The sequence below is a fragment of the Oryx dammah genome, unplaced genomic scaffold, assembly GCF_014754425.2.
Source record: "Oryx dammah isolate SB20612 unplaced genomic scaffold, SCBI_Odam_1.1 HiC_scaffold_4, whole genome shotgun sequence".
NCBI lineage: Eukaryota > Metazoa > Chordata > Mammalia > Artiodactyla > Bovidae > Oryx > Oryx dammah.
The window spans coordinates 53,435,397-53,460,559 of record NW_024070188.1 but is presented as its reverse complement, the minus strand read 5'-3'; the positions used below and the strand labels follow the sequence as shown (position 1 = coordinate 53,460,559).

General features: G+C 32.5%; 1 protein-coding gene across 5 annotated transcripts in view; it reads left to right on the top strand.

Moving 5' to 3' along the window:
• Positions 1-25,163, top strand: part of PTPRK (protein tyrosine phosphatase receptor type K) — a 598,135-nt gene that overhangs the window by 553,298 nt on the left and 19,674 nt on the right. Inside the window, exons 14-22 of one of the 5 annotated variants that reach the window (XM_040238869.1) lie at positions 903-1,038; positions 9,188-9,348; positions 11,100-11,135; positions 15,528-15,712; positions 17,479-17,566; positions 18,671-18,747; positions 21,453-21,489; positions 23,105-23,202; positions 23,633-23,749. In XM_040238869.1, coding sequence (XP_040094803.1) covers positions 903-1,038; positions 9,188-9,348; positions 11,100-11,135; positions 15,528-15,712; positions 17,479-17,566; positions 18,671-18,747; positions 21,453-21,489; positions 23,105-23,202; positions 23,633-23,749 — 935 coding nt within the window. Of the gene's footprint in view, positions 1-899; positions 1,039-9,187; positions 9,349-11,099; positions 11,136-13,211; positions 13,224-14,094; positions 15,228-15,527; positions 15,713-17,478; positions 17,567-18,670; positions 18,748-21,452; positions 21,490-23,104; positions 23,203-23,632; positions 23,750-25,163 lie in introns of those variants that run through there. The other 4 variants (XM_040238868.1, XM_040238871.1, XM_040238870.1 and 1 more) reach the window with 4 other exon arrangements.

Genomic DNA, 25,163 nt, shown 5'->3' with positions numbered 1-25,163 from the left:
ATTGAGAAATGCTGCTTTAGAAGATAGAAGATGTGTTAGATTTTGTCTCTGTTCTTGAGCAATTTACAATTTATTCCGTATCTCTCAGCCTCAGGGTTTTTTTTTTTTTATCTGTAAAATGTAGATAATAATGTTTTCCTTGCCAGTTTTCAAGGCAAATAAAAGAAAAATGTCTTCAGAGGCTTACTGGAGCTTGTAGATTGTTTAAGATATTGGTTTTGTATGTGAGGAATGGTGGTTGCTTTGAGAAAGAAAGAAAGTGAGGAGATACAAAGAATTAAAAAAAAAAACTTTCATCTTCTCAGTGTTCTGTTTTTCAAGTTTATATTCTGGATTTTATTTGTTAAGAGGATGTGAAATATTCCTTGACAAATTTGTTTTCCATTGGTTATTCTTGTCTTCCTCCAAACCAGCGATTTATTTCAAATATTTTAAATCATATCATAAACTCACTCCTCCAGCACTTACACTATAACCCTTGTGTCCCAGATAAATGCCATTGACACTGCCTTAAAGGGTCATGCATGGCACCTTGCCTTTGAGCAGAGAAGTACTTGTTGAATGAAGTGATAAAAGAATGAATCTCTAAATCCAACCTCATCTCTTTCCACTATACTCATGGCTAAAAATCCTATGTCCTTACTTTTAAGGACACTTGAAGAAAAATAGTTCATCATCCCTTTTATTTTTTTATGTTAACAACATCCCTCTTCAAAAAACACTTCCCTTAACCTTAAACCTCTCATGTTGGAGTTTAGCATGCTACCATATTTATATTTTCAAGTTACTTTTATTCAAATAAAACAAATTGTCTTTCTGTAGTAATCTTTAGCTGGGAATAATTTTCCTTTCTGTGATAATTAGCTGCTTTCAGTAATTTATTTTTTTGATTCATTTAGCAGCAGCAACAGAAGAACCAGAAGTGATTCCAGACCCAGCCAAGCAGACTGACAGAGTGGTGAAAATCGCAGGAATTAGTGCTGGGATTTTGGTGTTCATCCTCCTCCTCCTAGTAGTCATATTAATTGTAAAAAAGAGGTAAGACCTGATTTTGTTCTGTCCCACTCATTCACCGTTTATGTCACGGTTACTAGTTTTCAGACACTTCTTTGTTTCCCTGAGCTCTTTTTAAATGAGAATAAACAAGAATTGAATTTTAACAATATTGCCAGCATCTAAGTATATTTCTCCTGCTTGGAAAATAAATTCTAATTGATTATTTGCAGTTTAATTTTGGATATAAAATATGCTTTTGTCAATTTAACCTTGAAATCAATGTATGAATTAAATTCTTCAAATGCTTGAGATATTAATGTATCTTATGAAGTTTTTTTATTACACGTGGCAAAATAAGAGTTTATTATGATATTTGGTCTATGAATTATTATGTACTTTTACTGTTTTTCTAAATGTTGACTACAAATAAGATAGGAGAAATATGAACACTATTTTATGAAGTGGTATATTAATATTCACTGACTAAATACTTTAGCACTTTAGTATGAACCAAACTTTTAAATTGAGCATTAGTGTTTTATACTATATCAACCAATATCGCCATCTTCTGGAATTATATGAAGATATTAAGACCTACAGGAATTTAAATTGAATTATATTTGGTAGATTAAGGTATACATTACCAGAAAGCATTTCAAAGAATACAGTTTTTATAATTTGAACTTTTTCTTATTCTATAAAATATCATTATCTGTAAGGCATTGTTTTAGGAATTAATGGAACTCTCCAATCCTTCCAATCATATGTTTTAAACAATATTACAATCTGGAAGGATTACTAAAAAACCTTTGCTGAGTATAATTCTAAAATATTGGTGTATAGATGTATTTCTCATTAATTATATTGAATATAATAAAAGATGTTGCTTTACTTTATACTAAATCATATACTATTATGATTGTTATTTTGTATTCAAAATAAGTCATTAATAATATAGATGACTCATACTACATGTTTAATGATTCCATAAGAGTTTATTTTAATGTATTGCCTCTTTACAATTACCCCCTGGAGATATATATGTTGGAGAAGACACATCTGCATTAGAAACATTAGGTATGCATTATAGTGTTTTGTGTTAAATTAGCTACATACGTGCTTTCCCCAATAGTGCTTTCTCTTTTTGCTGTTGTCTACCTCTGTGGTTGGAAATTATATCATATTTGAGACAGGAAGGTTTAAACATTTTACTAATAAATTTGCCAATCAAGATCAATAAAATCATCGAATACAACTTTCAGATCTTATGTTTCTACTTAGTTTAAATTTATATTTGGAGAGTTAAACTAAACTCTCTATATTTAGAGAGTTAACTTTGCCTTAGAGTAAAAAGTGTTTCAGCTACTTCAGGCTGGATATGAAAACATGAAAATGGCCTCTGGTTATGTCTTAGTTAAAATTGGGTTAATACTGGTTTTATTGGTTAATTATTTGAAAACACTTATTTGTTGTTTTAGCCTTTCTAGTGTGTGGCTGTTTGTTTCAAAAATAACCAAAAATGAAACATAAATTTTCTAAAATACATGAAAACAATCTCTAAGCATGATTTTTTTGTGTGGTTAAAATGCTCTGACAACTCTCTAAAACTGCCTAATGCATCAAATTCTTCTCCTGGTTCATATTTTAAATGGTTGGATAAATGAGCCTCTATATTAAAATGTTTAATGTTTGAGTTTTCATAATTATGCTTTAATTGATTGTCTTCTACTAGAAAGTATGCCAGGGTTTTTGTTTTTTTATTTTTCTCTTCCTCATCACTACCTCTAGGACTAGAGAAGTTGCAATTTTATAGGTCGATAAAGTTACATGCTTAGGTATATTATCTTCTATATAATATAACCAAGAATCCTTACTTATCTAAGAAACCTCATAATAACTTTTAGTTATATGTAGTATATCACACATATGTTATATATGATTTAATCATAAATATGTTTACTATACATACACAAAAGTATAGGTATTATAACAATGTTAGATAGGATCAAAGTTAACAATTTTAGTATATCATGTAGTCTCCCTATATGATATGCTAATACACAAATTTATAATAAAAATAATGGAAAAGCAAATCATTTTAGCCTTGCATTATCTTTACTTTTATGGGAAATTGCTAATTTCTCAAGACTTTATCTCTTACTAGGAGTAATATACGTAGGTATATTTCTCATGTTGAAAAAAAATTCTGTGTATTTTTGGTTGTTGTATAAAGAAATGGTTTGGAATTTAGTAAAATTCTGCAGTGAAGGGTATATATAAAGTAAGTTTTTAGGCTAAGAAAAGGGATATTGCATCTTTCAAAACGCAAAGTCATTTTAATTTAATCACTGTTGAATTATTTCCAAATGTATGCCATTTTTTCATTGGTTATATATTATTTTAAATTTGCAGCATGAATACATTAATAATTCCAAACATAAATTTGAAATTATGTTTCAGTACAGTAAATGTATATGATATCATGGTCACATACATCTGCTGTAGAAATACCTTTGTGCATATATAGTATATGGTACATATGTATATTCACATAATATATGTATGTACCTGTATATTAATAAGATCTAATGACTTATTTATAGAAATTAATGTGTCATTCTGCATATATTCTATATTAACCTAAATAGATCTTTATGTTTTATATTTAAAGAAATATAGTCAATTTAGTGTAGAAGTTCTATACACAGCTATTCCATCTGTCATGACATTTAGATGGTAATGGATGATATTATGCTTAACTGCATGTTAAAAATACACAATCCATTTAATTTTTCAATTTTTTGGCTATAGAAAAGTCAGCATGTTATTTTTTCCAAATTATGTATTTTAAATTTTATTTTCTATTGCATATCTGTCTGTTTAATTGCATGGCGAAAAATATCTAACCAATGCATGAGCAAATTGAAATCCAACAAAAAAAACATGAATTTTATTTTATTTTATTTTACTTTTTAACGCACATTTTTCTGCTTTATTGAATGTGACAGAGTCACGCTTTTCATTCACCATTGCTTCTCTTTTTCCACTGTCTGTGATTTGCTTGCCAGGAGGAGCTACTATTCTTACTCCTACTACCTGTAAGTAGAAAATGGGTGATATACGACTTTACATGTGTTAAAGATGCAGTATCCCTTTTCAAAAAAAACAACAAACCAAAAAACAGAATGTTTGCAATTTTGATGACTGCAAAAAATATATTTTTCTGGACTCTAAAGCTATAAAGTATACCTATTAACCTATTTTTATTAATAGGTTATTTTTAAAAAGGGATATTGTATTTCTGTATGTTCAGCTACCTTTAATTTTTATTTACAATTTTCCATAAGTAGTCATAGTCTATATCCCAAAACATCATTTACATACTTAAGTCAAACCTGTACATTATCAATATGATATCTTACTCATCTGGTAGAGATAGTGGTTGCAATTCACTAATACCTATTTTTACATGTGTGTGCTTTAGTTGCTCAGTCGTGTCTGACTCTTTGCAACCCCATGGACTGTAGTCCGCCGGGCTCATCTGTCCATAGGGATTCTCCAGGCAAGGATACTGGAGTGGTTTTCCTTGCCCTCCTCCAGGAGATCTTCCTAGCCTAGGGCTCGAACCCAAGTCTCCCCCATTGCAGGCGGATTCTTTACCGTCTGAGCCACACTGTTATATCTGAAATAATGACCCAACAGATGTATTCATAGAAGAACATTCAAAATGCCTTCACAGAATGCAAATCAGGTCAGGTCTGACTGTGATAACTTCTCTCCACATTTCCAGGAATCTGGGATCGGTTGTGACTTCAGAACACCTTTGGTTTAGCTATGTAGGCAATCAGTATGCTCTGGTGAAAACGAATGGATAAAAATTATAATGTGGCAGTGATAAATAAATAAATCTTTTTAGAGAAGAAATTTCAAGTTTATTTATTATGACTTAAATAGGACAATGATTTTGTAAAACCAAGACCAAAAAAGAAAGAAAGGGTGTCAAACTAAACAAAACATAATAGGTGTTACATATCCTTTTTTGTGATCCAAAGTTTTAGCTCTTCCTATGCTTAAGTATGAAATGCTGCTCTTGATGAGGAAGGAGAGTGTTGTCCAGTCTGTTTCACTAATCATTCTCAGCTTATTACCTTAAATTCCAGCGTATACATTCAATCCAAAGGAATGATACAACAGAGTATTCTTGGTCATTGCTTGATCAATATTTGATCCACCAAATTTTGTGAGTCAAGGATTTTGATTAAGAATTTGGAACACATATCCCACAGTATTTACTTCATTAAGTAAATTTAAGTCCGCTTTACAGAAAGATTTGGTGAGAGTCTCAATGACTATAACAGAATTCTGCCAACAGTTTAAATATTATAAACATTTGGCTTTTTAAAATCTGATAAAATAAGCAGGTGTAAAGTAACAGTGCTCCTAGCTTATTGTGATGGATCATAATATCCTTGTTAAATCATGTTTGATGAAGCCAAAGGCAATTAAATGTACCGTTTCATACAATGATGAAGCACTTTTCCTCTTTATAGCCCACCCATATATCCACCTGCAGAAGTTTATGCTGTTGGCTGCTTTGATAATGAAAGTCATTTGCACATCTGTCAAACTCAAGTAGTTGCAAAATGATCTGCTTAACTGTCCTGAAGCGTACATTATATATGCTGGTTTCTCAGATGGAGACAAAATATTAAACATGCAAGAATCGATAAATATTTAATTATGAGAACATCAGTAAGATTACCATTAGCCATCCATTTATCTATAATATTAGGATTGGATTGCCTTTTTATAGATGTGTGGCATTTCTGCATTCTAGACTATGTATTAGGCTTTGATACTGTTACTGAAGTACTAAGGGTTCCTGGCATTATCAATCATAATTAGAAAAAAAGTTCAACAGACTTATGTTTTTAAAAGCTGCTTAAACAGATCTAGTGAAGCAAACCTAAATTAGACAGTTTTTAAAAGAAATGTAGAAGTAAATTATTGTAAAATTTAAAAGAAGACCAGATGTAATCTTTGAACTAAAAATTCATTGGCATCGTCATAGTAACTGTCAGTTCTTGATCAAAGCACTTAACTCTGGTGATAATATTTATTTCTTTTGTAATAACCTGAAATAAAGCCTACCTCACAGGGTTGTTGTGAGGATTAAGGTATAAGAAAAAGCTGATAATACATGGTTGGCAGATATCAACAAAGGTTTTATATATATTCTCTCATAATCTATCTACTAACAAAATTTTATGAATCTGAAAAGTAAAAATCCTTCATTGCTATGAAAACTTTTACCTGTCATCCATTTGACAAGTTCATTACTTATTTTTTCTCAATCATAAAATGTTTAAATTATATATTTTAAGGTAAAGCCTCAAATTTTGAATGTCTTTACCATTTGCTTCAAACTATCTGTCTTCAAATTTTTACATTGTTTTTAATCCAGATTTCAAGTTGTCTTATTTTTAGCCATGTCAATCTCTCAGAATTTTTGAGGAATGAATTTATTCTTTCTTCTTATCCAAGAAACAAAGACTGAAAGTTATTTCTTCAACTCTTTTTTAAACTTTAAAATGGCAAAGCATTTGTGCTACATCCACATTCTTCTCAAATTTATAACAACTAATGTTTAACTCTTAGAGCAGTGACTGCTTCATATTATAATACACATGGTAATGTGACAATTGAAAAAAAGTAACTGGATATAGTATAACAGCTTAGGCCTTGGAACCAGGTCATTCTTTACTGCTTATTAGATTAATAACCTTGGGCAAGTTATTTAACTTGTCTAAGCCTCAGTGAACTCATCTATACAATTAGAAATCTCATGCCTTCTTCAGTTCATTGATCTGAGAATTAATTGAGTTAACAAAAGACAAGTGCCGAGCATATAAGAGACCTAATTCATCCATTCGAACAAGTATTTAATGAGTGTCTGCTCTGTGCCAGACACTGCTCTGAGTGCTAGGGCTATATAGAGGTTCTTCCCTTCTTGGAACACACAGTGGGAAAAACAGAAGGATACTTGCAGTGATAATGTGATAAGTATTATTATAGGCAGAAAACATGGTGCTTTAAAAATACCTACCAGGAAAACCTAGTCTGAGAAAAGTTGTATATGCTCAGTTAGAGAAGTCTCCCTGATGAGGCAAGACAGAATTGGAAGTTAACCAGATATTAGAGATAAAAGAATATTGTAGGCCAAAGAACAAATAGCCCATAGGGAAGTTTGGAACTATCCTAGAGGTAAGTTTGAAAAGTGAAGGCTGTAGAATAACCTATGACCTACTGATGTATCATTTGTCCCATACACTCTTCTAAAAAATAGGACCACTTGAAAGAATAAGAAAATATACATATTTAGATTCATGACTTCTCTTTAAAAATAATTTCAAAATTAGAAACTACTCTGGGATCAAATGCCAATGTTCACTTAGGTAAGTTGCCCCCTAAATTGCTCTCCAATTCCCCACAATCCCCACCCTTCCTGTGCTGTCTCACTACGGGAAGCAACACTTTTATATTCCCTGTCTAAAACCTGTTAGGAGTTTTACAGAGCTTTTGCCCACGTGCCTAGAAAAGAGAGATAAGAGATCTTTCAATGAATAGAGCAGATATTGCTGCTAAATAATGGTGGTGGTGATGGTAGTTGTGACAACGTGGTGGTGGTGGTGGTGGTGGTGGTAGTTTTTGTTATACTTTTGTCGTTGTTTTATTATTGATAATACTATCCTTATCATTGTTATTATTTCTAAAATGTATAATGCCATTTCCATCCCTAAAGCTTAGTTTATGACTATCTTACTTAGACGTCATACATGCTATGTCAATATAATGGATGTTATTGGGTATGTATGCTTGAGGCTAAGTACTATAATTCTCAGAGAAAAATATCCTACACATGAGTAGCTATCAAATTAATAGATTAATTTTCTAAAGGAAAAGCTTTTGGACATAAACACAACTACTAAATAAATAACTTTAACATATTTGTAGTATATCAGTATATTTATTCTAGTACAGATACTAATGAGAATCAGAAAAATTTATCCTAGTTAATAATCCAGCTGGGAAGTGTTATTCTTAAAATAACTAAAATATATTTCCAAGGCACCTAAACTGCTGCCATAAACTTAGAAACATAATCTGGCTACTATAGGCATTTAGAGTCCTTTTCTTTTGATTAATACGAAATGAATTTTATATACCTTAAATAGTTTTTTTAATTGCATGTCTCATGTGCAACATTCACAACGAACCAGATTGTATTTCACATCCTTGATATGTAAGATAAAGATGTCAGTGTCTGAGGAGCTCAGAAGTCTAACTCTGCTCATTTCCAAATCTCCTGTGTCATTTGTTTTGCTGCATCTGTAAGGCCATTCTGTAGTTGGCACTCTGCCATGGGGTTCTGAAACATATTTTTAGGATCTGACCATGTTTATTATTTAATATTATGATCATTTGCATAATACCTCTACACAGCATTTTCCAAACTTTTCTCAAAGTACTTTTCTTATAAAATACATAATTTCCCCATATATTCCTGAGTGTTTGCCTTGTATCAAGCTGCAGTTTATTCTACAAATTTCCTGATTAGGTTTGGATTAATGTTATATAAATATATTTTAAAATGTTAATTCTACACATTGCATTTTTACTGAACAAAAAGGCAAAGAGTGAAGAATAGAGTTTGTCTATTTTAACTGGATGACCATAATAAAATAAACTTGAAAAAGTAGTCATGTTATTCCCACAGAACATCTTCTGAAATTTTGATCAAGCATGTTAATCACTCAGAAGGAAAACCAAAATTTAGCATTCACTTGTTTTCTTTGAACAACTCTACTAAAGAAGCATTTACTTACTGTTTTAATAAAGTATAGTTATGCTTTATGATAATTTATTTTAATGATAAAATACAAGAAGTGATGAGACATTTGGGTTGACAGCTTGAATGTTAAAATATCCATATGACAAAGAAAACAATTTTATAGCAATCAACAAATATTCTTTGGATGTCAAACTTAATTCCTGAACTTATGACATATTCTTAGAGTTTCTAAAACAAATCTATATCTTTACCCTCGGGCTTTCCTGAACTACTTACTGCTGGTGTCAGTTCTCCCTCAAGCCTCATGCTAAGGTTTCCCTTGCCTATTTGTCTTGGCAGCAAGCTTGCTAAGAAACGCAAAGATGCTGTGGGGAACACGCGGCAGGAAATGACGCATATGGTAAATGCTATGGACCGCAGTTACGCTGATCAGAGCACTCTGCATGCAGAAGACCCTCTTTCCATCACCTTCATGGACCAACATAATTTTAGTCCAAGATGTAAGTTCTTTGCCAAAATTTTGATCAGTGACTTTTAAAGCTATTTAAGTTCTCTCTGAATTCAACACATTAGCTTTTGAATGGAGGGGAAATAAGACAGAGAGTGGAAGAAGAAACTGGAAATAGAAAAAGTGATATGGGATACAGCAGAGTTTATCAGAAGGCCTATTTTCAGTCCTGATATTTGATTTAGTTTAACTTCAAACTGTATGAATATTATTACTATAAGAGACATTCATACACCACTCAGACCAAATCTTATTGCTTTAAGTAAAATATTTGATTGCCTACATAAAATTAGCTCGTCAGAATTTATAACTGTTTTGTATTTGAATCTTCCATTGTGTAAGGTTAAGTCTTTTGAGATATGAGATATCATCATTCTTTCTGGGAATTATTGGCATGGGAAAAGTCATTCTATTTAATTATTCTATAGATGCCTCAAGAATTTCAGTAATAAAAAGTTAACCAGAAAAAAGAGAAATCTACATACTGTTAAGTATCTGGTGTAAAGTCCAAAAGTTTGCTTGAACTGAGGGATTGACAGGGAATGGTGAAATCCATCTATTCACTCATCTATGTTAAGAATTGCAAATGTTTATCTGTGGAGGCATATCTTTTAAAACAGTTCCTCTGAAGTATTGTTTAATGCCCCATGATCAGTATTACTGTTTATCTTCAAATTTTCTAGAATTTTGTTTATCCCATTCGATAGCACTGTGTTTATTTTCTTACTTAAAATTAAGTTCAATTACCTGACTGTCTCTTCAAATAACTAAGTGAAATTGGTACTTGAGGAAAGCAAATTGTGTTTATCCTTGGCCTTGTGTCCACAGAGGCATTTGCCACAGATCCCAGTTTGGGAAAAACTATATAAGGAAAGAAGTAAACAATAGAAGTGTTATTTTCAATACAGATTATAAAAATATGTAGTGGTAAGACTGAGAAAATAAAGTATTTGTAGGTTTATGCATTTATGGCTTTTCAAAAGGGGATGTTTTTTCTGAAATATTCAGCTTGGTGCAAACTTTTTAAAAATTATTGGCCAAGATTTTCCCTGATATGTACCTATATCACATTAGTAGTTAAGGATATTATAATGAGTCATTTTGGAATTTAGTTTTAATAGTGATAAGGACTTTCTGATCTGTTCTATTTTTTTTCACTGTAAGATAAATAATAGAGAAAAACATAAAACATTGTTGCTATTGAAAGTTTTGCTAAAAGTATAGATGTATCATTTCTCTAACCATTTGATTTAAAAATTAATCAATTAAAGATTTGAAAGAATTTTTGTTTCCAAAGTTTTTCTATCTAATGCCTGTATACCTTATTATGAAGTTTGAATTTAGCAGTATATCTATAAATATACACTTATGAACTTGGAGAAAGGATTAAATCTATTTTCCAAAGTTAGCTAAAGTAGAATGAATATAATTACCTCTCCAAGGACCTCACACTGGATAGATTTAAATGCATTTTCCCCCTAATTTTATAATCTTTATAAATTGAAGTTGAATCTTCTTGGTTTTTTAAATTGGACTGACTACTGAACTATAATTATAGATGCACCTTTCCTGGTATTTTGAGGTAACCCAAGTTGAGAAAGAGAATGGTCCCTTTGCAGGTTATAGTAATAAAGTTTAGTATTTATATTTCTTAAGAAATGACAAATCTATTGTAAAGGAATCAAGAATATGAAATACAGCTTTAGGGCAATATATTCCTTCATGAGCTTTGTTTTCCTGCAGTGCCCAGTGATCCCCTTGTGCCGACCGCTGTGTTAGGTGAGGCCCTAATTCTTTGTCATCATTTTTGCATGGATCACACCTCCTTGCATGGGTTACAGCTTTGTCTACACAGTATTTACAGTGCAGGAAGCAGTTTGATTTTGAAAATGTAGTCCTGATTTTATCAGAGAGCAATTGTGATCAACCCAATTAGATCTAGTGCATTTCAAATTAGTTGAGTATACTTTTTTAAAACAACTTATCCTTTAATTCTAGGTTCTGTTAGATTTGGAGTGAGTACAGGGACCCTTAATATGAATATATAAGTAATGTTTGTATATGCAAGTTAGTAGAATGAATCCAAATGTACACATTTCAGGGGCCAGTGCTACCAGAATCACTAGTGTATATATATATATATAATATACCTGATTTAAAGGGATTTTTCTAAATCCTCCTAATTTTATAACAACTAAAGAATAAATTTCCAAGTAAACATTTGGCATTTGTGCATTTGCTTTAGTTTTGTCTTAGTTAAGAATTCATAAATGCAGGTAAAATTGCTACAGTATTAATAATGGGGTTTTGCATTCTATATGCACTTTATATGATGTGTTATCTTTCAAAAAATTTACATTAATCCAAGATTTACCACTACATTGGAGAAGGAAATGGAAACCCACTCCAGAATTCTTGCCTGGAGAATTTTATGAACAGAGAAGCCTGGCAGCCTACAGTCCATGGAGTCGCACAGAGTTGGCCACGACTGAGCAACTAACACTACCAGTATATAACATCTAAGACAGCTAGTATTGCTAGTAATAAATAAGACCTTTCCAGCTGGAAAATTAAATAAATCTTTAACAATATATTTAAGAATGCAATGAGTTTCATTTCGATTTGTACTCTATCCCTTGACAAATTACATAGCAATGATTTGACCAGCTGGCTTGTACGTTCACAAGTTGTCTTATCAGTTTGTCCCCCGTGCTTTTAATATTTAAGATTTAATCAGCGAAATGTAGAAATTGCCAGATAAATGTACCTTTCAAATTCCGAGTTCTCATGCTTTATATTTAAATTTCTTTGAACATAAGACATCAGTTTACACATATTTTTATTATCAATGTATTCAATGTTTAATTATATTTTCAAAATATGTTAGAACAATATAACTAACTCAGTTAAGTAAAATATACCTTTTTGACTAAAATTGTTATTAAAAGTTAAAATTTTATAATACAAAGGGATATTCTAAAAGAATCTGTAAGTCAGTGTTTTCTGTCTCTGACTGCTCTCTCCCTTTGATATTCCCACCAACAAGGTCAGGGAGCTGGGGAATTTGCCCCAGAGGATGGCCTGATCATATAGGGAAGAGCCAGGAATCATGGTCTTTGAGAGGCATCAAATTCCTCTGAAAATGTCATCTTCTGTTGAGCACTGTAGAATGAGGTCAGCATCAAGCTCATAAATTAAATTCAATGAAGTTATTAAAAATTCAAGGAAAAAGATTGTTACCTGTTAAAATTTCCTTATGGTAATATTCAAAGACATGTAGAATTAGGTCTAATAAGTCTCAGTCCTCTTGTGAACTCACAAATATGAACTCATGAAAATATTCATAAAAAATGTCTTTGCTTCCCCTTCAATAAGATGATATAATAATTCTTACCATATCTTCTCCACAGAGCTTAGTAAAGAGAAAATGAGATAATGTATAAAGTTTAAAATATTATTGTAATAATTTTCCCATGAAAGAGGATATTTATTTTTAAGGAAGGCTAGAGTTAACACAACAGAGTTATAAATCTATTCATTTAAAAAATCATCATGCATTTTATTTCATTTTGTAAGTCTAGCTGGTTGATATTTATATTTCTTCTTTGAAAACTAAATAGCTTGTTAATCATACCAAATTTAGAAATGATTTGTTGCATTTTTCATCATTCTTGGAATCACTGTGTTTATAGTTTTACATCCAGTTTATTTTGTATTTATAAAGCAATTTTTGAAATCACTTCAAATATTGCTTGATATTAATATCTGCTTACTGATTTAAAAAGAAGTCAGAAACTTTTGTATTGATTCATATTTTTGGTTTTTTGTGTGTTTTACTGCTGCATTGGGTTAAAGTCCCTATTACTGGTAAGTGTATTGCAAAGAACTCTAGAAGACCTGTCCTTCAAAGAAATATTTAAAGTTATTCTTAAATGTGTAGTAAGGATAATAATTAGTACATGTACTCTTGCTTCTAGTCGCATTGTTAGGTAATTCAATGAGGTGAGGTAGAAATGTATAGATATTAATAATTCATGTGTGATTATTTTAAAAAATACTGCTCATTGTACTACTGTATTAAAGCTTAATGCAAAGCGAAAGGCACTGTCTACCTCATATTGATACATAATGATGTAAGATCTGGAATATGGATGAATCCTCTGTTTCTTACTGAGCCTTTTACAAATGTAAATATTCCACTGCTCCAGCAAGTACAATGTGAGCTCTGGGTCTGCTTCACAGAGCACTGACTACCTTTATTCCAGCTTGGGTGATTGCATTTTGCCTTCCTAACAGCCTGTTCTCTTTACTTCTTATCCTAAGCTGTATATTCTGTGATAGTGCCCCAATCAGTGGCTTCTGGATTTAACTTTACAGGGGAGATGTATATTTCTGTATGTCAGTCTATTGATTGCAGTATTTTAGTAAAGGTAGACCAACTGAGTGTCATCTCATAGAAAAAATAGTAAACACTCATGAAGCATGATTGCTAGCAAATGTTTGTGTGTAGAGGGGTGGGAAACCAGAGTAAAAAGTGTTAATTCTTTTGGGTATTTTTAGGTCACAACAGAATCCAACAGAATTTTTTTTTAATTCAATGTGGAGTTTTATAAGTAAATGCAAAAGAAAAAACTACATTCAGCCTAGTAAGAAAAAATAAAGTAAATGCAATCAAGCTAAATTATCTGAAGCACACAAATCTGATTGTGGGGTTCTTTTTCTTTTTTTCCTTCTCCAGGAAGAAAAAATGTTTATCATGGGGACAACAATTCATTTTTTGCCATATCCTATTTGTAGAGTTGGTGATAGAACAGGCAAATGTACCAGCACTTGAAATATGTTTAACTGTTAACTAAATATTGTTCTCTACAGTATGCAGTATCATTAAAACAAAAGTTCCCCTAAGAGTGTACTTTCTCTTCTGTTAATGAGTATGGCAGTATAATGTTTGCCAAAGTAACACCCCTTAAAACATTTGTTTTTTTTTAAGATGGTAAGTTTAAGTTTAAATGTGATCATAATAAGCATGCTTTTTCTCGTTGTAATGATTAGCACTATGGTCATTAAAATAATATTTATTTTTCAGAGGTAAAATGTTCTTGTTCTTTTCTTCCTTCTTATGACAGAGACTTAAGAGTTTCTTTTCATTTTAAGCTAACAACACAGTTGGGATGGGGCCTGCACTTAAATGTGGGTGGTGAGGGATTTAATGGATTTGTAACTAATTGATTCATTGAAATATTGAAATATTTATTGAGTGACTGCTCTTACCAGGCACTAAGAATAAAAAGAAAAATATGACTCTTGTCTCTACATGCTAAGCATTTAGAGTTTAGTTAGAAAAAGAGATCAAGAAATAAATGATTAAAATACATTGTAAGTGAAATGAATGTAGGAGGAACAGAAGGCCATGGGAACGTAAAGCAGGCGCTGTGTAACTCAGCCAAGATGGGCCATGGAGGAATTCCAGAAGTATCTAAATATTTTGTCCCAGAGACAAACCAAGGTTTCTTGTACACAGTAACCAGAAGAGTCAAAATGTATCAGCAATAAAAAATAGTAATAATAATAAACCAAGGGAGTAGGGATGAAGTGTAAATGCACATGTAACCTGGCTAGCAGATGTAGTGGGCCATGGGCTGATTCTGTAAAATGTTCAAGTTTACGGGTCTGGAGTGTTTCATGGTAAAATGTCCCAGGTGGAAGGGCATACTAGGACTACAGTGGGGATGGGTTGCCTATATAGGGAGGTTGGGATATGGGTGGGAAAGAATTCGTTCAATTTAATCAACAATGAAAACACCTCTCCAGTTGACAACTTGATCTTCTGGTCCCACAATATACTACTGTGACTGCAGATAGAAGAAAAAAGTCAGAACTCAGCAAAATCTCCCACTTATACTTTAAAGTGGATCAGCTGTTTCTCTACATCTCACAGCATCTGTTGTCTTGCTTATATACACATATTAATAATATGCCCTGACCTCCTACCTGGAGCTGAAGTAAAAGGCTTTGTCTTTATAGGGGTGCTGCCCTAGGTCTGTACTATATTTCTTTCTTCCTCCTATTATCAGAAAGATCATAAGATCTTAAAATCTGCTTTGCATAGATATATATTAAACAAGGTAACTTTGTCTTTTTTTTAATCTTCTGGAATCTGAAACATGGCAGATGAGAACCACAGTGGTACAGCAGAATCCAGTCGTCTTCTTGATGTGCCGCGCTACCTGTGTGAGGGGACAGAATCCCCTTACCAGACGGGACAGCTGCACCCAGCCATCAGGGTAGCCGACTTACTGCAGCACATCAATCTCATGAAGACGTCAGACAGCTATGGGTTCAAAGAGGAATATGAGGTGAAAGTTTCAATACTATGTTGAATCTTATTTCTAACCCTGATACTCGGCAGAATTTAGCAGCTTTCCCTCCCATTTACATAGCAAGCACTGGAATACTCAGTAGACCCTCTAATCCTTGGTCTGTGAACTATCAAGTGGGCATTTGAGGAGAAGGATGTAGATGGATTGAAAAAAGGATACTTCCAGGGGGTATAGCTGGGTCAAAATTCATTTTAATAAAAAATGTTGGATTCCATAATTTATTTTACTATGCTACTTAGAGACCAGTTTGTTAGACCTTATGTTTTCCCCACTCAAAACTCCATAGCAGAATATCTTGAGTCCTGGTGTACCTTTGCAGTTTCTGCCATTTGAATGACCTAAGCAGTGGATACTTGTCCGCCTCTTTGCATGTTGACCCTCTGTTGAAAATAAGATCAAGCTATGGGTGTTAAATGTGTTACTTGTCACTCTGAGTTTTATTTTGAGGATTATAGGTTGAGGGTGGCTTGGAAGAAAAACAGAGTACTTCAAATTCAGACAACAAAAAGCAGCCCCCAAAAAAGACGTGGGAAATTCTTTCATCCTTATTTCCCCTTCCTATCCAAACTAAAACAGCAAGATTATACTACAGAGGAAGTTATTTAACTGAACATCCCAATGTGCATAATATAGCAAAAAGGAAATAGTTCTTTTGCTACTTTTCACTTAACGAGAAATGTCACTCTCGGGTGTAGAAGAAAGTACCTCCACCACCAAACACACACAATTAAAATGAAAGCCAAGGAGTACTTTACTTTGAAAGATGACCTAAAATATAATACATTTAACTTCATAAGGAATCTTCTAAACATTGCCTTTTATTTACAGATTATTTGTTATACCTTAGTTTGGGAGTGAATGAAATCATTTTTGAATTTTGAATGTCGGTTTTAGATACACGCTGGAGACACTATGCTGTGGTGACAATATTGTACAGTAATTAACCTCTAATTAAAATAAGTAAATTTATATTTAAAAAAATAAAACAAAAATAGTACAAGGAATTGCAATATTCTGTCAGAACCATTTTGTTGTTGTTCATTACATGTGTATTCCTGTGTACCTCACTTCAAAGACCATTGGCTCTTTGAAGACCCCCTTTCTTGTGTTGAGCAAAGTTTAAGTTTTTCTGCAAAAAGATATCTATACTCATATTTTAAATTGCTGCATATGGTAATTAAACCAATCAACAAATTCATCTATTCCAAGATTCTTGGAGATGGTGACTCTTTTCAATTTTCATATGCTCTCTTGTCGTGGAGACTGAGTCTTTTCAGGATCTTCAAAGAAACTAAAATGTGATGTATTGCACACGATTTAATGAATAATTATGGGAGAAAACAGGTTTTCTTTGTCCTGTTAGAAATGCCAAAGGAAGCATATTTTTGAAAGATGCTCATTAAAAGTAGTTTTGAAGTCTCTGATGCTTTCTCTACTTCCATCTCACAAAGTTGCAGTGATGTTAAATTTGAAATACTTTCAAGGCTCCTCCCCCCCGCCCCCCACTTTTTTCCCCCTAAAGTTGTTTGTTGTCCTCAATTTGAACTCAGTCCAATCCAAGATGAACAAGTCGGAGTCCAACAAACAAGCTTTGAGGTCTGAAAATTGATCTTGTTTACTGCTGTAGGACTCCCTTCCTCCCTGAGAAAGTGGCTTTTACTATTTTAGTCTTTAAAACAGACAGACTTGATTCAAGGAAAGGAATTAAATTCAGTGTGCTTGTTAATTGTGCTTTTTTCTAGAGCTTCTTTGAAGGACAGTCAGCATCTTGGGATGTAGCTAAAAAAGATCAAAATAGAGCAAAAAACAGATATGGAAACATTATAGCATGTAAGTTCTCTTATGATTCTTGATAAATGTAAAAACCAGGTGTAGACGATAAAGGGTAAATTTGCAATTACTCCTTCTATGTTTTTAAACTTTAAAAAAATCCCAGAGGATGGCAATCTGTTTATAAAGTAACCTATTTAATATTATAACAGCATTGGATATTGGCAGCAATTCTGAAATTGTCATCAGTCTCATTAATTGACTCAGATTCTTCATCTTGTGGTGATAATGTGCTGCTGGATTTTAGGTTTGCACATAAGTGCCTGGAGGTGTCATTAACAACTGAAAATATTAGGATAATGAATATGAAGGATATTTTTCATGCTAAATTACTATAACTCTTCCACCAAACACATTCAAGGTGGGAGTGTTATTCCTTCCATATACCTTGTTTCCTTTCTTGGAGCCAGTGCCTGAATCCCATTTGCTCCGAGTTATTTATCATTAGGGACTTCCTCCTGATTAAGTCTTCAAGGTGTGTTCATGAGATAAATAAATTGATTATCATATGAAACCATAGGAGCAGTAAGAAAAGTGACAGATAGTTTAGCTTGTAACTAGCTGCTGATTTTACTTAGACTTTATTCTCAATTTAAATTATTTTACAGTCTCTTTTGAATACATCAGAGTTTAACCTTTGTGAGAGTAACCATAACTCTCACAAAATAAGAAGTTGAGAGTAGGGTTTCAAATTTCACTCCCTAATTCTGTGGCCCATTTGCTGTAAAGTACAGGGAGAAAAGATCCCACCCATTTAAAATCATGCCTAACAAGCAAAATTAGGAGTTAAGGCAAGTTTAGTAATTCAGAAAAATTTATGACTCAAATGATGATTTATCAGATATTATTATGTGTACTAAAAATTTCCTAACTATGAAGATGCTCGTCATTGAAGCTTTCTTAACAGAATATTATCATCAAAATAAGTAATGAGCTCATTAAAGTTCTTGCATTTTTTCAAATGACTGGTATCCAGTGAAATTTTTAAAGTATATTATGGCTAATCTGTTGTTAACCACTGAATTATTTTAAGTTTCTACTAGGGTCATTGTCTCAAAACGGGGGAAATTTAATAGCTTTTATTTTATCCTTTAAAAATCTCAGATGATCACTCCAGAGTAATTTTGCAACCTGTTGAGGATGATCCTTCTTCAGATTACATTAATGCCAACTATATAGATGTAAGTATTTTTATCCTGCAGTATGCCCAATTTATTGACTTATATATATATATGTATATATATAAATCTTTTCCTTTTTATTACCTATAAAGTGATTGCTAGCTTTTTAAAATAAAGAACAAACTGTACACTTTTCTTTGTTCTGCGTCCTAGTACTTACTGACGTTGTTGTGCTTTCTTTCACACCTGACTTTGGTTTGGGCTGTAGATTTGGCTGTACAGGGATGTAAGTATCACTATATGTAAATAACAGCACCCTATTATAAATACTTAATGTAACCACTCTTAATTACAGTTTTTACTAATGCTTACTACTAGTTCTTTCTGCATGCTTCACCTAACTAGCCTCATACAGTATATCTATGTTCATTTTTCTGTAACTCCTTTACATGTGTAAAGATCTATTTTACCTCCCTCCCTTTTCTATGTTTAGAAAAGCAGGATCATTTTTAGCTTTTGACAATTTATTATGTACTCGAGTTTTATTTGTTGATGGTTTCTGTTTCTGGCTTTTATCCTACCCTTCCCTAAACATATGTGAGAAGCTGGATAGTATGATGTGTATTAGTGTTTCTGAAACTTTACTTTTTTACATTTGACTTGTGATGTTAAAAATGGGTAGGGAGACTATTTTGTGGTGTGTGGTATTGGTTTGTAAAGTATTAAAATTACTTAGGCAAAATAATTACAAAATTGCATTTATGAAATACACATATCACACATATATATTGAATCATAAAAATGAAAGTTTGTTTTGATATACATTCCACTGTTCAGTGTTGGTTAAGACATATGTACATGCAAATCCTTTGTTTAATGCAAGTAATTATCAAATAAAATAAAATATTAAGGACGCAGTATATTACATCCAGGAAGGACAGGCTCTGTTCATATTTCTTGGTTCAAAATCACACTGGAAATTGCAAGAATGTTAATTCATCCCTCTGTCCCTTGGTTTCCTCATCTTTACAATGGGGATAATAACAATACCACTAACCTCATCATTTTATTGTGAGAATTAAATGAAGTAATTCATGTTGATCATTTAGCACAATGCCTAGCACATATTAAACACTCATTAAACTCCACTATTTAAAAAAATAGTTCAAGCATACTGAAATGAATTAGTTCTAAATTTGCATTACTTGTGAGGCAAAAGATAGAAATATCAATAATTACAGCATATATGATACATTTATAGATATGCAAAATATATGTATAATTAGGATCTAACTTTTTATAATTTCTATAAATAAGAAATAATTTTATCATATTTATTAAGTTCATGTTTTATAGTTATTTTGTGACTTGTCATTATTTATATATTTGAATTAATGAATTTTATTAACTATAGTCTGAGTATATTGGTTAAATTTTTGATCATTATTTTACTCTCATTCAATATGGAAAACTAAACAGTCAACTCTCTAGAATAAAAATATCAACAGTTCTCTGACAAATTTGTACTTGTTCTTACCTATTTAGTTTAACCTTGGTTTTCTGCCAAGACCCTGGCAGGACATTCGGTCCTATCCAAAACATCCATTAAGACATTTGGTCCATACCAAAAATCCTTGATATTTGCTCCTTTCCAAAATTTCCATGGAGACATTTGGTCCATGCCAGAAGTCCTTGATATTTGGTGCCATCCAGTACCATTTGGCATGGACCAAGCATGCTCATGGACATTTTGGACAGGAACAATTTTTAAGGACCTTTTGGCATGGACCAAATGTCTTATGGACACTTTGGGCACAACCGAGGGTCCTGTAAATATCAACAATTTTTGGTATGCACCAAATGTCTTATAGATGTTTTGGATAGGACCAGATGGTCTGCTAACTCAAGCTTTTACTAAAACCCTTTGCTGAAGACACAACAAAGACAAAGCTTAACCCTATTAACATTTTTGCTACTAATGATCTATTGAAATTCAAATCAATTAAAAGCAACTGACAACTTATCTTTTATTTGGAGTAATTTCTTTATGAAACAATATCAAGTGCTTAACCACATAAAACTCTTGACACACTATAAAAATAAAGAAAAATGCACTAAACCTTTTGTTCAGGATAAGATGCATTTTTTTAAAAGTTTTTTCCCTATATATGTGTGTACCTATAATTATGTGTGTGTAAATTAATATTATCAGCACATACAAAATAGTTTTGGCAGATTCCGGAACATATTATCGAATAGAAATATTCTCTAAAAAAAAATCTCAGCAGGACTTTGACTTGATGCACACATGCATTGTCCAGCTCTAACATTGGAATGTTCTGTTATTTTTTTATGGTTCTAATATGTCGTTGTCCATTTGTAATGCAGTGTGTTGTACTTTTGGATGATAAAATAAGAATTAATATTTTTGGACACAGTTTTGCCAGGAATGAAACTAAAGATTAACATGAAGGCATAAACATTGCAGTGAAACCAAACAAAATCTATAAAGTTATTTCCTAGCAAGCAAAACTCGATTGTGCAATATATATTCTAATCAGACCCCTTAAAATATTTCATTTTTGTTTTATTTTTACCTTTCAGATAACCTAGGTTTGAGAAGTGAACTATGAGTTCACTACTCATTTCTGGACTTTTTACTATAACTTAATCTTAACAGGTGGTTGTCTTCATCTTTTTATGCCTTCATTCATTTATTTCTGACACAGATATAAAATGATGACCACTTTGTTCTCCTATTTTAGGGCTACCAGAGACCAAGCCACTACATTGCAACTCAAGGTAAAACTTTGCCTTTTTAAATAGAGTAGAATAACCAAATAATTATAGAGTAATCAAACTTGCTTAATTCATCCATATGATGTTTTCTTGCAATTTAATCTGAGTTAAAAATCAGCTCTTCCACTTAACACTGTTCTTTATTCATCTGTATGATACAGATTGTTTTATCTCTTTAACATGTATATAAATTAAGCCTTGATTTATTTTTTATTTTTTTAATTATTTTTTAATTTATTTATGTATTTATTTTTTATTTTACTTTACAATTCTGTATTGGTTTTGCCATACATTGACATGAATCCACCACGGGTGTACACTTTGAGATTTGGTTCTTGGTATCCGGATGTCCCAGAGCACTAGTAAACAGTGCTGGGTAGAGAAATTACTTATTTTTTGATGAAAGCAACTGAGATCTCATCTTATATAAGGTACCTATTTCCTTTGCAGCAGAGTTTGTTGGGCTGGCTTGTAATAGTACCCAAGGCCAACATTGCTATGTTGGACTGAGTTGCAACAATTTTTTTTTTACAAGTCAAGACTAAAACATAGGGAAGGGCTGAAGGGTACTTAGTTGAGTTCATTCTTCACGGAAAAGTAGAAGAAAGTGAAGAAATCTTGTTAGAGTGGCACACTGGGGAATAAAAGTATCCTAACGACCATACCAAGATACCTCTAGTTATCTCCCCAAACTGACCACTGACCATCAGATAAGAAAGCTGCACATCCTACTTTATAAAAAAGGAAAGTAAAACAAAAGTTAATTTGCTGTTTTTACAGAGGTTATTTTCTAAGTGTTTTTCCCATATCTTTGGAGTTACTGAGTTTAATTAATTATAAACTCTTTAAAGTTAGAAAGATCATCCATGGTGAATGATATTCTTGTTTCATGCTATTAGGGTAAAGTTTAGCCCAGTAGATGCCTTTGCAGCTCAGAGATGATACCATAAATTAGCACATGTCCTTATATATCTGATAGTTCTTCATTAACCCCTAAACTTGCACTGTTTATAAATGATGTGTGTATATTTAATTAGTAATGTCTGCCGTTTGGTTGATGGTGGCATAAGACTTCCTATTTTTCTATTTACATGAAGATGAATTAAAGTAACTTAGAGACAGATATAGCCCCTGCTTCCCTGGTGGCTCAGTGAATAAAGGATCTGCCTGCTAACACAGGAGACCCAAGTTTGATCACTGGGTCAGGAAGATCCCCTGGAGAAAGAAATGGCAACCCACTTCAGTATTCTTGCCTGGGAAATCCCATGGTCAGAAGAGCCTAGTGGGCTATAGTCCATGGGATTGCAAAGAGCTGGACACGACTGAGTGGACTATACAACATCAACAAGAGAGATATAAGTACCCTAAAAACTAGTGCTGTCTTCTGAATTTGGAAACACAGAAGGCAAACTGAAGTAAACAAACTTGTATACACCTATTTTTTTGCCATTAGTGTGAATTTAGATTTGAATTGAAGTACTTTTAGTGACATTTTGTGCTAGGCCTTTACAGTTTCTACTTTGGTTCATTTAGTTTATATTGTTCTTTTTCTTATCTACACTTCTTTTTAACTACAAAATTTCTCTGATAACATACTATTCAAATTAATTTTTTATAGGCCCAGTTCATGAAACAGTGTATGATTTCTGGAGAATGATCTGGCAAGAGCAGTCTGCATGCATTGTGATGGTCACAAATTTAGTTGAAGTTGGCCGGGTAAGAGGCAAAAAACACCGTGTGTTATAAAATATGAGTATAAGTTGAACAGCAATACATAACACAGTTTGAATAGAATACCATTCAATTGTTTGAAAAACTTTCTTAGCCATAGCATTTCAACTGAGTGCTCCTAAGTGAGTCTTTGATTGCTAAGAAATTATTTGATTTCTCATTTAGTAAAGTAACTAAGCTTTGATTTTATGTTAGAATCTAGTTGCATTGTCAGGCTTGTATGTTTTTATGAGATTATGTAAAATCTTTCTATCTATTGTGTTACAGATTCTTCTATTTATGGATTTTTTTATTATTTATGGATTTTTAAACTGTCTTTTAACTATGACCTGAAGAGTTATCACTGAAATTAAATCATCTTGGTTAATGTGTATTATATATTCAGGTTGACCTATATATACTTTTTGTCATTTAGGTTAAATGCTATAAGTATTGGCCTGATGATACTGAAGTTTATGGTGACTTCAAAGTAACTTGTGTAGAAATGGAACCACTTGCCGAATATGTAGTTAGGACATTCACCCTGGAAAGGGTAAGTATACTAACGTTCTACAAAATTAAGTATATTGAAATTGTTTCTTTTTTTTTTTCTTAAAATCCCTGTCAAGAGTTGTTTTAAGGATGCTATAAAATCCATCTATTTATTTATTCATTTCACAAGTATTTATTTGAGAGCATAACACATACCAGGCATGTTTCTGAACCTTGAGACACATATTAAACCTTTTCTTTTGTGGAGCTTATAATCTGTTGTGGAGAGAAAGGCAATAAAAATTAATAAATAAATACATCATATATTTTGAAAAGTACCATGTATAAAAATAATGTTGGGAATGGAAATAGGGAACATTGCTGAGGCAGAGGAAGGACTAGTTTACGGTTTTAAAAGAATGATCGGGAAAGGAGTAGTTGAAAAAGTAACATGTGAGTAAAGGCTTGAAGGAAGTGAGGTAGAGAGTAATATGACTATATCCCATGGAAGGATTATATCCCAGGGGAGTTGTCCCTGGCAGAATATTCCTGATGGAGGGAACAGTGATTTCATAGACCTAGAGGCATGATATTCCTGTCGCAGTGAGAAATATACTGTAGTCTAGGGTATTGAGAGATAGGTAAGTGAAAGGGAAAGAAATGTGATTTAAAGTCAGAGAAATCACAGAGCCAGATAAGTGAGGTCTTGTGAGCCACTATGATTTTAGTTTGTATGAAAGGTAAAAGTAGCCAGCCATTGGAGGGTTTGAGCCCAGGAGCAGCATAATCTGACTTTTTAAAAAAATAGGTTCAGAAAGACTAATGCTAGTGGGCAGTGTGAGAGGACTAAAGTAAGACATAAAAGCAATAACATACATTGTTACAGAAAAGTTTTATAAATTTGACCACACAAAAGTATAAAATTATCTGTATCAAAAAATTAATTAAAAGATGCACACACAACAAAGAAATTGTGATTATTTAATATTCTTAACTCATAGCTTTAATATAAATATAAAGGAAATACCAGAATCTCTGCCCCACAAAAAAGCAACTGCTAACATGCCTATTGAAAATGTTTAACCTCATGTGCTTGATATACCATTTTTTACTTTCAAATAAGCAAGCACTTTTAGAAAAAGAATAATAATCCTGATTGATTTTAAGAGTATGATGAGAAATATTTTCATGTGTTGCTGATCATATTTAAATTGCCATAAACCCTCTGGCTTTCCAGGTGGTGCTAGTGGTAAAGAACATGCCTGCCAATACAGGAGACATAAGAGACAGGGGTTCAGTCCCTGGGTCGGGAAGATCCCCTAGAGAAGGGCGTGGCAACCCCTTCCTGGAAAATCCCATAGACAGAGGAGCCTAGCAGGCTACAGTCCATAGGGTCTCACAGAGTTGGACACAACTGAAGCAACTTAGCACACATGCACACAGGCTCTCTGTAAATCAGCAAAGCAATGTATCTA